Here is a 15,090-nt window from a genome sequence, read left to right as displayed (position 1 = left end):
CATCTTTTCAGATGTTTATATCTTAATTTTATAAATTTCTATGTCCACATTTATAATGGGAACTACCTATGTAAACGTGTCCTGTGTAATTATATCCTGTAAGAGCTTTAATATAGATACTTAGATGTATGTGTATGTATGTCAACTACATGATAGGGAGTGGTGGATTATTGAAAATATATTATTGAGTGGCATTGAGCCCAATAATTCATCCCAAATGTTGATTGATGTTTTTAGCCAACTTCTTAGGGCAATTAATTGTTCAGTAAACATACAAATCATAGTTGGAATTTATGCACGTTATTCAGAATCAAGCACACTTAACAGAAAGAAAGGCTTGCATTGGCATAGCACCTTTCACAACCTCAGGATGCTTAAAGCGCTTTGCAACCAATGATGTGCTTTTGAAGTATAGTCACTGTTGTAGTGTAGAAAAATACATCCATGAAGAAAAGCAGATGAACATGATAGCACAGTTCTGAAATGTAATGATGTAAACCTGCGGAGCAATGATACTTGAATATACAGAAATATGACTTAGGTGTACATATAGGAGAGATAGTGAAGTACTGGTGTGGGATAAGGGGTTTCTAGAACTTTGGTAAAATCTGACACTGATGATTGTAGACCATTACTTTGCTTAATGGTAGACAATCAAGGAAGCTCGGTTAGAGAAAAACAGTTTTGACAAGGGAAAGAAGTACATTTGAGAAGGAAGAACAGTATGGTTTATATTTCTGTTCCATCTGTGCATTTTACCAGTTCATGGTAAAGGAGCAGACTTGGCAAGGTACCACCAATTATACTGGGTGCACACAGTAGCAATAGCGGAATTGTTAAACAGTACCATGCATGTGCAGTGCTTCACCATGCGTGTGCACATGTAATTTAATATCTGTTAATTGCTCACTGTGTGCAGTTCACTGTGTGTTTGGTTAAACAAAACCTTACACAGCTCCTGAGAAAAGCTTTCAAATCTTCTTTTCTCGCACTAATTATGTCCAAATAAACCTAAAAGGGGGGGGGGGGGGGGCAGATTTTGATTTTATTTAAAACAAAAAAAAAGTTTCTTTGAAGCTTAAGTGAGTCAGTGCACTGCCAGGTATAGTACAGTTCCATAGTGATCAGGAACATCCTGGGTACAATCCTTGGTCTATGGTGAATTAGCTGGTCTCAGCCAGGATCAATGTTGGGAAACTTCAGTTGGCCTCAGCACCCTGGCTAGGGAGAGAGAGAAAAATCAGCCAAGCCTCCTGGCTATGCAGTGTCCCCTGCTGGAAGTTGCAGTTGTGTGGCAATCAGATGAGAACAGGGTAAAGCTCAGCTCTGATGCCCCCGCATAGTGAAATAGCCTCTCTCTATCTCTTCTCCCTTAAGTTGCTCCTTGAAACCTACCTCTTTGAACAAACTTTTGGTCACTTATTCCAATTGCTCATTATGTGGCATAGCGTCAATTTGTGTCTAATAACGCTCCGGTGAAGCACCTTGGGCCATTTTAGAAATGCAACTTGTTATTTGCACTCAATATCTAGGCTAATTGACAGCATGGTAGTTATAGGGCTGTTGGAGCCTATAAAAATATACCTCAACATGAGTAAGCATCTTCAGGAAAGCAAGGTGGTAAATGCTGTTTCCCTATATTTTAATGAAATGCAGATAAATCTGCAGTATCACTTCTTCATTGGAGCTAATGTTACTGAATTTGTTTTAACAAAATCACTTTGCTTGCATTTGAAAGATAACCCTGCTCAATTGCACAATGTACCTGTTATATAAAACTCCATACTCAACATAATGTCAAAATTGGTGTGAGATGGTGTTCACAGTTATACTGTACTGAGCAAAACACAGGACCACACAAGACCACACCAGAACTATCACTTACATCTATTACAATCAGGTGAGAAAGGTGTCTAGGGGTCCCTCTCACCCTTCACATGGTCTTACCGTAACAGGGTTTAATTTTTAAAACACCGCGTTTTTAGCTCCCCCTTGGTGAATCCTTGTTCCCCGCTTTCCAATTATAAGGCAAAGAACCCAGCACAAACAGGGTTTCTTAGGTTTAAAGAAGAAAAGTTGAAATTTATTAAACTTAAACTCTAATTTTGTTGACGGCTATGGATACAATGCGCCCACGCTAGCATGCATACGCAATACACACATACAAATAATGACAGAAAAGAGCAGAAGAAAAATAAAGTGGAAAAGTGGAAATATCTGAAGAGTTTTATATTACGGTTCTTCGAGCTCACTGTAGAGTCCTTGATTGTAGGTAGATCTTGCTTTTCGTTGGAGCCCAGTATTCGTCTTAAACTTTGTTCGCTGTAGGAGACTTTTCTCTCTTGGGGTTTATGTGTCTTCAGTGGATTCAGAGTTCTGTCAGAAAGAGATGGGAGTAGACAGGACAGGCTATGGCGAGCCAGCCAGGAGAGGTCTTTTCAGTCCAGGAGTAAACAGACACTCTTCAGTTCAAATCCTCTGGGTTCAAACTGTTTGTACAATTCAGAAAAAACAGGTTGCCAAGCAGGCTAGTCACGTGACCAGCTGGTCTGACCACGTCTGTTTGTGGATTTGGCTATCCCAGCAGTCATCCTGAAATTTGAGCTCCCCCACCTTCAATTTCTGGTGATTTAAGTCCATATTAGGAGAAGTCGATAAGGGAAATAACCTCTCTTGTCCCTATTGGTATGCAAATGTCCTCCATCCAAGTCTGGCAGCCCTTGTAACAGGCCTTCTCTTCTTCCCAGCAACAATTTGAAATTTAATGTCCAAATGGAAAAACTAATATGCCTCATTCTTGGCAGGTGAGGGCCCATCATGACACATCTCATTTCCTTCTACAGGACAGTGCTTTGCTATTATAATATGGCAGCAGAGGGCTCTACAAACTTGGTCCCAAAAATGAAGATTAGGAGAACCAATTCTAAAATGTACAGGGATACACCTAGAAAAATGCTAAATAGTAATATGAATGAAATCAAAAATATAAGTGAGAGATCATGAAACTGTGACTCTTTAAAAAGGCAGCATTGCAGTTCTGTTCTCTCAACACTTTTAACTCTTATTCGCAGCAGAAAGTCAGATCACACTATAATTTGTACTCTCAGTTGTCTCATGAATAGGATAGCAACAATTGCTCTTTTCTTGCACTACTACACATTAGAGACCACATAAGATGCCCACCTTCATCTCCTGTCAACTTAAAAAGCTGGTAAATAGCATTCAGCTCAGGCTAAAACTAATAATCAGATATATTTACACATAGCAAATTATACAGAAGCAGTCAAACACAGGAAGCTACTAAAAAAACAATAAAGATCGAATCAATCCACAAGAGTATTAAATCTTTTCTTCACAATATAGTTCTTACACAGTCCAAAAAACTGCAAGATCTTTGGAGGAAACAGTCTTTCGTATTCTTTCCATTTTTGCATTTGTACATGAATGAAACAGTATACCTGCACATGAAGTCCAAAGAGAAGAAATTCAAATGGGGGTGCAATTAGAACATGTGCCTGAAAACATCAAACTGAGGGTCAATTGAAGTTGGGCCTTGGACCTCATTTACACTAACCATGCGAGCTGCAGGCACCAATTGGGCGTCAATGACGTTTGACCAATTATAGCTAGCTCTGAAGCAGAGCAAGCCACTCCAGGCCAGAAGTGTTTAGAAATGAAACTGCTAAAAAGTTTTCTGGTCATTTTTTGAGTGATCTCCAGCAGTCCCTTTCAGGCCGCTCAAGGCCCAGAAAATCTGAGCAGAAAATGCATGGCGCAAGCTGTGCAAAGTTGCAGTCCAAAGTTGATCGGGGTCCTACTATCAGCACTGGGATCCTGATTAATACCCTGTACACCTAGAAGTTGCTGGCTCCCAGCCTTCCTGGGGCTATCAGGTGCAGGAGATCGCAATCTGAAATTGGTCCCTCAACATTGATTTTATGCCCAAAAAATGGTATAATGATGTTGAATTTCGTTCCATAATTGTCAATTCCAAAAATTGAGTCAGAGATGGAAACTGAACTAAAGAAATTGAATACTCAACCACAGTTGAGTAACTATGACATTGATTTTATGCCAAAAAATGCTGCATATCACACATTAATCAAAACATTACCTATCTTCCTCTTAGCAATATCCTCCGATGGGTCACCTACTAAAGATAAGAAATTTTTCTACTTTCCCTAACCCACACACAGCAATACTTACCAGCAATCAAACCATTCATATGGGGTAATTTAACTATGGCTGATTCTGAAATCAGACAATATCATACTGGCGGCTCATTATACATTCCAACCTAGTTTCCCTTCTGATAATTTCAAAAGAATGGAAAATCAGGCAGGGTGTATAATGGCCCCCAATTTGAAATTGCACTTTTTTATTCTTTCATGGGATGTGGGCATTGCCAGCATTTATTGCCCATCCCAAATTGTCGTTAAGAAGTTGGTGGTTTGCCATATTCGTGAACCGCTACAGTCGCATGGTGAAGATACTCCTACAGTGCTGTTAGGTAGCATGTTCCAGGATTTTAACCCACCAACACTGAAGGAATGACAATATCTGTCCACATCTGGATGGTGTATGACTTGGAGGGGAATTTGCGTGTGGTGGCGTTCTCATGTGCCTACTACCCTTGTTCTCCTAGGTGGTAAAGGTTGCGGGTTTTGGAGGTACTGTCGAAAAAGCTTTGGTGAGTTGCAGCAGTGCATCTTGTAGATGGTATACACTGCAGCCATGGTGCACCAATGATGGAGGGAGTGAAAGTTTGAGGTGGTGGATTGGGTGCCAATTAAGCAGGTTGCTTTGCTCTTGATGCTGCTGAGCTTCTTGAGCGTTGTTGGAGCAGCACTCATCCAGTTGAGTGGAGAGTATTCCATCACACTCCTGACTTTTTTTTATTTATTTAGAGATACAGCACTGAAACAGGCCCTTCGGCCCACCGAGTCATGCCAACCATCAACCACCCATTTATACTAATCCTACATTAATCCCATATTCCTACCACATCCCCACCTTCCCTCAATTCCCCTACCACCTACCTATACTAGGGGCAATTTGTACTGGTCAATTTACCTATCAACCTGCAAGTCTTTGACTGTGGGAGGAAACCGGAGCACCCGGCGAAAACCCACGTGGTCATAGGGAGAACTTGCAAACTCCGCACAGGCAGTACCCGGAATCGAACCCGGGTCACTGGAGCTGTGAGGCTGCGGTGCTAACCACTGCGCCACTGTGCTGCCTACTGTGCCCTGCACTTGTGCCCTGTAAATGGTGGAAAGGCTTTGGGGAGTCAGGAGGTACATTATTCGCTGTAGAATATCCAGCCTCTGGCCTGCTCTTGTAGCCACAGTATTGATGTGGCTGGTCCAGTTAAGAGTCTGGTCAATGATGACCCCCAGGATATTGATGATGGGGCATTTGACAATGGTTATATCACTGAATGGGAGGTGGTTAGACTTTCTCTTGTCTTGTCTGGCACCTGTGTTGTGCAAATGTTATTCACCACTTATTAGCCCAAGCCTGAAGGTTTACTGCATCTTGGCACAGACTGCTTCAGTATCTGAGGAGTTGCAAATGGAACTGAGCGCTGTACAATCATCAACAAATATCCCTTATGATGCAGGCAAGGTCATTAATGAAATACCTGAAGATGGTTAGGGCTAGAACACTACCCCTGCTCTGCAGCAATGTCTTGGAGGGCTCAGATGATTGGCCCCCATAGTGTCTGAAGATCAGAAATTTGAGTTTACAGGTCAAATGCTCATTGTCCTTCAAAGGAAAACTAATTTGGTTGCTGCTTCTGCATCCTGGCTAACCTTCTGCATCCTGGCTAACATATATGAAGAGGTTTGCCTATGTTTCTGTAGACAGCTTGTTACATTGAAAAAGTGATAAACTGGAATAGTTTTCGGTATTGGTTAATCCTGGTCACAGGAACAAAGGAACTCTTTTCCCAGCTATAGCTAGCCATGCCTAATTGTTAATTCACCTTGTCCATCTAAGATTTTTTGTAGAATAAAATATGGGAATTTTCCTGACTTGGTGCAGGAAAAATCTGCATTTTTGTCACAAGCCAATATTTGGTTTTCATAGAACAGAAGTAGCCTATTCAGGCCCTCCAGCCTGTTCTGCCACTCAGTTGTATCATGGCTGATGTGTACTTCAGTTCCATTTGCACAACTTTTCTCGATATCCCATGTTCTCTTAGACCTGTACTCCTTGCAAGGTCAGTATATATTTCCTTAGGTTCTGTGCCCAAAACTGTATGCAGATGGGGTCTGACACTTTCTCACTTTTGAGTTCCAACTCACTTGAGAAAGGTCAACATTCCATTAACCGTGTTAATTACCTTTTGTATCTGGTCACTAATTTTCAGTGATTTTGTGTACATGGACACCTAAATCCCTTTGCTACTCCTCAGCTCCTAGCTTCTCCCCATTAAGGAAATATTCTGATGTGTCTTTTTTAGATCCAAAGTGTATGACCTCACACCCCCACATTGAACTCCATCTTCCATAGTTTTTCACATTCACTTAGTCTGTCTGAGTCCTTTTGTAACTTACTGCTCCCAGCTACACACCTTATTGTACCTGTTAATGTACTGTGACCTTAAAACTTGAATATACAACTTTCTATGCCTTCACCCAAATCATTAATATATATATGGTGCAAAGCAGAGGCCCAGTACAGATCCCTGGGAATTTGTTTGTGTCAGCTCTGACTCTGAGTAACTGGTAGTGATGAGTATTTGCATGATCGTAGAAAGCATATTGTGTGTTGAGCCAAACTAGCACTACTGGAAGAAAACTAAACATCACAAACAAAATGTCATGGTGCTAAATCCACAAGTGTAGTACAAATATGTAAGCACAATTCTTGCTGTAATACAGGTCAAATTCAAAAACAGAAATGAATAGAGAGAATTGTGTAACAAAAGTGAAATCACTGGGTTATTGTCAGTTACTTGGTAGCACTGATAATGCACGTAGAGGCCCAGCCTCATCTGAGTTACAGCATGTGCATGCCATATCCTTTTATTTAAATTATAGAAAGGCCAGATCCTTTTAATATAAAGGAGAAAAGGCAAATTTAAACTGATTTGTGTTGACAGCTTTGTGATTGTAATTTTATTGTCTTTCTGTTTGGGGGGGAGGGGTTAGAATTGTGGGATACAGGCCATGAGGCACATATATACATCCTTTCTGGAGTGTTGGTACTACTTTAAAATGATGCCCAACCTTTTATACTAATTACTTGCAGACATACTTCCAACAAGAGAAAGGAAATTGGTTTAATTCCAGAAATACAAAATTAAAATACTGCAGATGCTGGCAATCTGAAATAAAAACAAAAAATGCTGGAAATACCCAGCAGGTCTGGCATCTGTGGAGAAAGAAACAGAGTTAAAGTTTCAGGTCAATGACCCTTCATTTGCTTTTGTATTAGTGTTTAATTCATTGCCATTTCTCTTCCAGGAATGCCTACCTTGAAGAAGTTCTGCTCTTCTCTCCAACAGGATTTCTGTTTGTCTCTTTATTTTGTTCACCTTCCCAGTTCTGATGAAGAGTCATCAACCTGAAACTTTAACTCTGTTTCTCTTTCCACAGATGCTGCCTAACCTGTTTTTATTTCAGAAGTAATGTATGTAGGCTTTCCACTCCAAGAAAAAGACAGAGCCATTACCTATAATGGCTGGCCCATTAGGAAAATCCCAGTAGTAAAGCTTTTGTTTTAAAGTCAGCACATTGCCATGAAAGCTTATTTGAGCATAAATAGCTTGATGTTGCTTCTCATCTCTAGTTGGTTCGTTTGACCTGTATATCCATATCATTTTGGTGAGACAGAACTCTAAAAAACTTACAGAAGTCATGTTACAGATTTCTATGACCTCTAAAAAGGCCCATAAAAAGAACTCTATACTAATTTTGAAACAATTTGCTAGTTTGTTGTTATAAACAATTGTTTTTATTGCTAATAACCTGATTTTTTTTGCTGCTGTATAAATTTACATCTTAAAATACACTCAAGTTAGTAGTTTTAGCCTATGCTTGATTTTTTTTACATTATGGAACGATCAGGACTGTATAGTGGGAAACCTGTACTATTTTTGATATAGCCCATCAGTAGAAGGTTAAATTGTTCATTGTGAGGCATACTACATCTCATTCATCACACACATAAAACTTCAGTTCATAGGTATAGGACTACATATAGAAACTGTCTTTTGCAGTAAGAAAAATTGTTGGAAGGGGACCCAATTCAGAAACCCAATTAATCCTACAAATCCACATTGATCGTAATAAAATATGAATTGCCCTTTTAAGCCTATGATGTAGCAATGTGACTCTAACATAAAGCAGTCATAGTGGGTACAAGAATAGATTCTTAAGAGCCTTTTTACAAAAACCACCAATTTCTTTATTTTAAATCAAACTTGACAAGAGGAAGTGTTGATTTTCTTTATTGCACCAGTAAAATTATTCTATATATTATCATTGTATACATTGGCCATATAATTTGCTAGTAATCAGCTGCACATTATTTTAATTGAATTTATTATAGAAATATCACAATTGTTAATATTTTCATTTGAGCAACATTATTTATCAATCAGATGGAACACACAAGCAGTTAGCATCTGGACTGAGCATTACTATTGGAACAAACACAAACCAGAGGCAGAAAAGCATTAGTTAACATTCAGTCTATCTCTAGTTCTACCTATCTATCTCTGACTATCAATTGTGCCAGTGTGGAGGCAAGACTTGAGAGACGGAGGATCAGCAGAGGGATCAGCAGGTGAATCATCACCCCTCCATCACACCCTCCACCCACCCCCACCATTCCAACTCACCTACCTCAGGAGCGTGGTTATATGTGGTTTGTGGTAGACGATATCTTGAACATTCTAGGCTGCACAGTCTTCAATGCATCAACTATCATCCTCGTATACAAGGGAGGAGCTACTACCATCTATCTAACATTAAAACAGAAAATTCTGGTAAACAGTAATTAAGGCAGTTGTGGTGAAAGAGGCAGAATATTTCAGCTAGATAACCTTTCATCAGAACTGGAAGATGTTTTGTTTTGGTTAGCTATCTATCTCTATAGAAATCCACAGTTCTTCCTCTCTATCTATCCATCTATATCTATCGACAAATATTAACTAATTGACACCCTTGAGTGATGTCAAGGCATTAATCTAAACTTAGAGTTCCCATCAAATTTATATCCTGTTCCAGCTTTGCTTTAGTGATTTACTATATATACTGAAACCTGAACTTATATTACAACCTGCTCATCGCTCCCACGTCTCCATTATTACCAGTATCATGACCGTTTTTGTCTAGGTGTTGTTTATGACTATCTCTTGTTTATATACCTAACTCACGGAAAGCCACACAAACATACTACAGACACGTACATAAATGCACACACACGCATATACACCGAGGCCCGTCGACACACAAAAACAAATAGGCGAGCACACAATCATGCAAGTAGGCACAGGACTGTGACAGACCACATTTGAGCTGCAAAACTAATCTACAGACACGCAGAAATGACCTGTTGTTATGGTCGAGTGATCTTTATTCGAATAGTAATGCAGTGCTTTAGAATAAGTATTTCCAAGTTGATGATCTGCACTATAATCTTTATAAATAATCCATAAATTCGACCAAAATTGGTCGTTTCCAGATTAGACTTTTTAATACCGTAACCGGATACTCATCCTCAAAACATGGTTGACTGAGATTTCTTAGATTTGTGAAGTCTTTATCACGGTCCAGGTTACACACAATTAGTTCAATTACGACTAGTTAACAGCGAACATCCAGTGTACAATTTAAGTACAATATTATGAAGAATACAAAAGGGAAAATATACCATTTGCAACCACAATGTCGCAGCAAATGTGAAACAATTGTTTCCTGAAATTAACCGCACCTTTTATGTAATATGTGGAATGCGCCTGCAGTAGTAAAGGAATGATACCTTTAGTGTAAAACTCCAATACGTGGTGAATACTTGAAACTGTTTTGCACTGAATATAGATGTAGTGTGTTAGTAAGACATCCATTCGAACTAAAAGTCGTGGACTTTCAGTTAGTGAAAATATCTTCAGAGACAATGCATTCCATATAAATTTGTATTAGATGAAAAAAGCTTACTAATTAAAGATGGAAAAATCCCTTTATAACTAACCATGCAAAACGTAGGTTTTACACCTACTTATGTTTTTCAGAAATATTTTAAACTGCAGAATCTCGTTTCAAAGTGGTATTCTTGTTAACTTAAACAAAAAAAATACATTTACGACAGTATACCCAGTCATTTTTTTTTCACTGGTTGACCGACACTGAGCAATGTTTCACTAGAGGGGAATCGAAGCGAGGCGTGGAGCTGCTGAACGCTCCTCAGGTACTGAAAGTACGCTCGGTTCTGGTTCAGTGCATCGTGTCCTTGTAACAACGCATAGTGAATGATATATAAAAGATGCCCCAGTTTGCCGTTTCCTTGAACTACATGTGATCAATTAGCAGATTTGTAAAGAATCTCCCCTCCTTCTCTACCCTTTCCACCACCACCTCTGCAGCTGCAACTCCCACATCCTCGCTGACACTTGCACTTCCCTTGCGTGACCAACTCCTCCCATCTGCATCAACCTCGGGCATTGGCAGCGGGTCGATGAAACGTGCCTTTCCATTCGTGCAATGAGCTGGGACTTCTGCGTCGGTGATCTCTGATTGGATAAACAAGCTGTCAATCATCTCCCCTTGCTGTTAAAAGGCATAGCGATCTCCACACTTAGTTCAGTGTGAATTTTGCACCTCTGGAGGCAAGTGGCGGAATCTTAAGAGGGAAAAAAATACATATATTTATTAAAAAATCAGGCAGCAAGGTTTATATTCCTGGTCTTTTAAGGCATATAATTTATTTGCATTTTTGCAATTATAAGACAATAAACTTGCAGAATCATCTGCATTTTTATTTACAGTAAAAAAAGAAGTGTTATTTAGTGGCGCAATGAAAGCAGTGAGTGATGTCCCTTCTCTGAAGAAAGCAGGATGCGGTGAGATGACATTGCATTGCCTGTCGGAGCACAGTCTCAGCATCGCTCGCTGCAAGATGGAAGAGGAGTGTCTGGATCTGCAGTATGACATGAAGGATTGCTATTCCAAGCTCAAGCAGCTGGTCCCCACCATCCCTCCGAACAAGAAGGTGAGCAAAGTGGAGATCCTGCAGCATGTGATCGACTACATCCTGGATCTGCAGCTGGCTTTGGAGGCGCACCCGGCTCTAGTGAGACCGCAGCCGGCGATCTGTGCGTCGGCGCCCCGGAATCCTCTGACAGCTCTCAACACTGAGCAGGTAAACTAAAAGGGAACCCAGCGCTGTCACAAAACTTCACTCAAAAACTGCATCTCTTTAAAAGCAATCTCTGCCTCAGTAATCTTACAACAGCACTAGTATTTTTTGGTTTGTTTTAACTTGATTGCAAGCAAAAATTTATTAAAAATAAATGGCTGAAGTTCTTTTTAAGAGCTAAGCACTTTGTAATGTCAAGTATCAAGGCTACTCGTATTTCCCTTGTGTTCGTCATTCTTACTGTATGGGAGAAGGGGAAAAGACGCTTATCGTGTCCCATTGTCTGTTCTCTACCACCAGTGGGAACTCCTGCAGGATTACAGGCATGTGATAGTGTGTACATTAATGGCATGTTTCTAGTGAAATGTTAACTACAGTAACTGCTAAGATTGTGGGATCGATGCCTACATAAAAAATATAAGCAGCGCTTCTACAAGATGCTGTGACCCAGAAACGGAACAGAAATTCCATAATAAAGTGATGCAGTTTTATTTAATATATATATATTTATAGAAGTGCGGATTAATTGTACCTTGGAACACGTTTCAGTTTACTGCGGGGTGTAATACAACAGGAAACGTGATTCTTTTTGTGGCACATTTCTTAATTCACGAGGTACAATTTCGATGGAAATTACAGGAAGGCAACAGAGGCGTTTTGTCTTGTCAGAACTATACAAGGTTGGCGAGGGAGGATGTGTAACGATGAAAACAGGCCCGTTCAGTGGTGCCTTTTTTGGAAGGGTTGTGGTAGTTGGGTTATTTTCAATCCTATCTCCACCGTTTTGTTAAAGCCGGGAACACTGGTCAAGTGAAGGGGACAATGTAAGTATTAGAAAATAACACACGTAACTCTGTATGATGCGGACAAGACGACGTGTAGTTCTCAGCATTGCATTTTTAACCAATGCGAAAGTGCTGCTCAAATTCCGTCTTTTTGCCAAAGATAAAACGCACACTGCCAGAAATACTCAGTATTTTTTCTTTGTGTTGCAGGCTGGGTCTAAAGTCAGAAGACAAGAGGACAGCATTCTGTGCCGCTGATGTGATGCTGTGTGAGGTGAGTGCCAATACTGTTTATTGTTTAATGTTCACTTTTGCTTTAAATAACGGCGAATATTTAACATGAAAAGTAAACTTTGCCGTTGTGTTTTTTTAAAAAACAAAACTGTACGAGTAGCATGCAGCTGTCCCTGTTTGAAGTTTTGTACTGGTGGGTTTTGGAGCTGCTGTTTGACCCTGATTTGTTTTGGGTTGCTGATCAAGCATGCCTTGTGTTGTGTTGATGGCGCCAGGCAGTCTGGAGCTGAGTGTTTCACACACCCCCTCTATTCATTTTTCTTATACAGGTGTGCCCGAGAATCTCGCACACACACACATACACACAGACCAGAGAGGGGGAAGAGAGAAAAAAAAGAAGGAAAAAAAAGTCTAATCCTTGCGATCAACGCCAAAAACCTGTCCAACGGACTCCATCCTGAGAGGGTTTCCTGCCAAACCACGTCTTATCTCTCTACTGCTCACAGCGTTATAGCCACTGACTTATAAAAAAAAAAGATCTTGGCACACTTGGGGGGGAAGGGGGGTGGTGGGGGGGGGGGGGAGTAAATCGAGTGACTTCGCCAGGTTGGTCGACTACGCATCGGAAGGCGGAAGAGACCAGCGAAATCCCATCTAGGAGAGAAGTAGAAAGTTTCATCGACTAAAAGCAACTGATTTCTCACGCTTTTTACTAATCCAGCAGAATCTTCCAGATGTTATGTCATCTGTTTTAAGTAGACGACTGGGTCGAACCAGGGGAGTGTCGATTCCCCGATTTAAAAAAAGCTTAAAAATGTCACCATGTATAGAAGTACAAGGCGGGATGGGCGGCGAATCTTAATCTGCTGTACATAGTCAAGATGTTCTTTATGAGTGTACGTGGAAATGTATATGCTTTAATAGATCATTGTAATTATAAGATATTTTTTATTAAAAAAAGATTTTTGTACAGTTTTACCATGTTTCTTTCATTTCTCCCGCCTCCTTCATTGAAAGTGATGTGCATACGAGAATCCGTATTCAAAAATGAATCATTGACTGAAATTGTATCGGTTGCTCAGGTGGAGCCGGCAGTTACAGATAAAGTGCCGAGAGGTTAGCACAAGGCCGGAGGCAATAGGGGAAAATATCCAAAATGAATTGAGCGTTATTTAATATTCAATTTGATAACTTTGTTAAGACATAATCAGAAATTTTAACAGTATGACTAATGTAATTTCACTTATTTCATCCCTACATTCCAGTTAAGTTTGTACATTTCCCTGGGTCTGGCGGACGGTTGCGGAAAATTAAATAATTCCCAGTTCTCCCGTTAACTGACTGGAAAAGGTTCATTTGAGACCGATTTATAATTTAAAATGATACTGTTCAAGCAGTATTGTCAGGTACACTAGAATCTCTAAATAATTCCCTTTAAAAAAAAAGTTGATAAATATTTTGCTCTGTGTAACTCCCAATATAGTCTGCGACCCAACCTCTGAATCTGCACGCCACAAATTACTGATTTTTCAACGAATACTATTAATTTATGGTGTAACAATTTAATATTTGAACAAAATGACATTTTCCCTATTTCTGAAATTGATCGTGCCGCCTCATTCATCGAACTGATGGAAATAGTTTGAGGTGGGTGACCCTTCGGAGAGGTGGTATTGAGAATGTCTGACGAGGCGAGATGTTATTCGCTTATACTTTTACAGCACTACTTTCGCATATTCAATTCGGCAATCTTTATTCTTTGGCTCTGAACAAAAGTCATTGGCCTTACACTAACCATTTTATATTTGAATTAATTCCGACAATTTTAAGAAGTTCGAATTTGGAAGGCACAAAAGAGGCCTGAAATGGAATAGTTTTTAATGACCTGAAGTGTTATCTGTCACGAAGCTTAGCCGCAAAGAAATGGAGAGTATTTTAAGAAGTGTTTTTCGCCTGATGTTCGCTCAGTGCTGACGCGCCGAGAGTGGTGTGGAGTTTTTGAGTGACTGCACAGTGTGGGACATTGTGACTGTATCCCGGTGTTTCTCAGTGGGTTTAGAGAGCGAGCAGCTCTTGGTTGGGTTCTGTGATTTCGGATCGTTCGAAACTGCGTTGACATAAGGGATTGGAAACATGTTTTGACTGGATTTTCTTTTAGCTTAATGAGGGATTGATTGGATTTAGAGATGAACATTTTTGAATAACTGCATAGTCTGGAATATTTTTATTGGACTAATGCGGTGTAAACTGGATTGATTAGGACTGCGTAGCAGCCTGTCAGAAACCGATATAAGCTATTGCAGAAGGTATGAAGCACATGGGTTTAGTTGGTGTTTAGATTCGTTGTGATGATCGGAACCATGGAATGGTTACAGCACAGAAGGAGCAGAATCTCTGCAAGAGAAATCTTAGACAGACAGGAGATGTCTCCTGCAGTTTGGATTGTTTGTTATGTTGGGGTTGTAAAACTGGAGTGGGGTGAAATTTCCACACGCGTTTAAGGAGGATGAAAGGACGGCAGTTTTGTAGCTTGGATTATGGTTAGATGGTGCGATTTTGGGCTTCATGCATTGTTTCCATGAATAACGGACTTCGAGTTGGAGGGATCGAAACCATTAGTGACTGGCATAGCGCTTTCATCTTTGTCTGGTGTCTGGGAAGTGCTGTAAAGTGGGAGTTAAGCAGAATGTTTTCATTAATT

The 15,090-nt window shown here is 40.1% G+C and overlaps 1 protein-coding gene across 1 annotated transcript; it reads left to right on the top strand.

Moving 5' to 3' along the window:
- Positions 1-10,812: 10,812 nt before the first annotated feature.
- On the top strand, positions 10,813-12,940 carry id4 (inhibitor of DNA binding 4). The gene is made up of 3 exons (XM_068050169.1): positions 10,813-11,373; positions 12,366-12,429; positions 12,719-12,940. The coding sequence occupies exons 1-2, from the start codon at positions 11,029-11,031 to the stop codon at positions 12,411-12,413; spliced, it is 393 nt and encodes a 130-aa protein (XP_067906270.1). The 5' UTR covers positions 10,813-11,028; the 3' UTR covers positions 12,414-12,429; positions 12,719-12,940.
- Positions 12,941-15,090: the final 2,150 nt, after the last annotated feature.

This window comes from Heterodontus francisci, chromosome 2, assembly GCF_036365525.1.
Source record: "Heterodontus francisci isolate sHetFra1 chromosome 2, sHetFra1.hap1, whole genome shotgun sequence".
Taxonomy (NCBI): domain Eukaryota; kingdom Metazoa; phylum Chordata; class Chondrichthyes; order Heterodontiformes; family Heterodontidae; genus Heterodontus; species Heterodontus francisci.
This window is presented reverse-complemented; position numbering and strand designations above follow the sequence as displayed.

Excerpts from the sequence above, each read along its gene's own strand:
- id4 (XM_068050169.1), top strand. The coding sequence starts at position 11,029 with ATGAAAGCAGTGAGTGATGTCCCTTCTCTGAAGAAAGCAGGATGCGGT. Across the intron at positions 11,374-12,365 it reads CAGCTCTCAACACTGAGCAG|GCTGGGTCTAAAGTCAGAAG; the intron begins GTAAACTAAAAG and ends TTTGTGTTGCAG.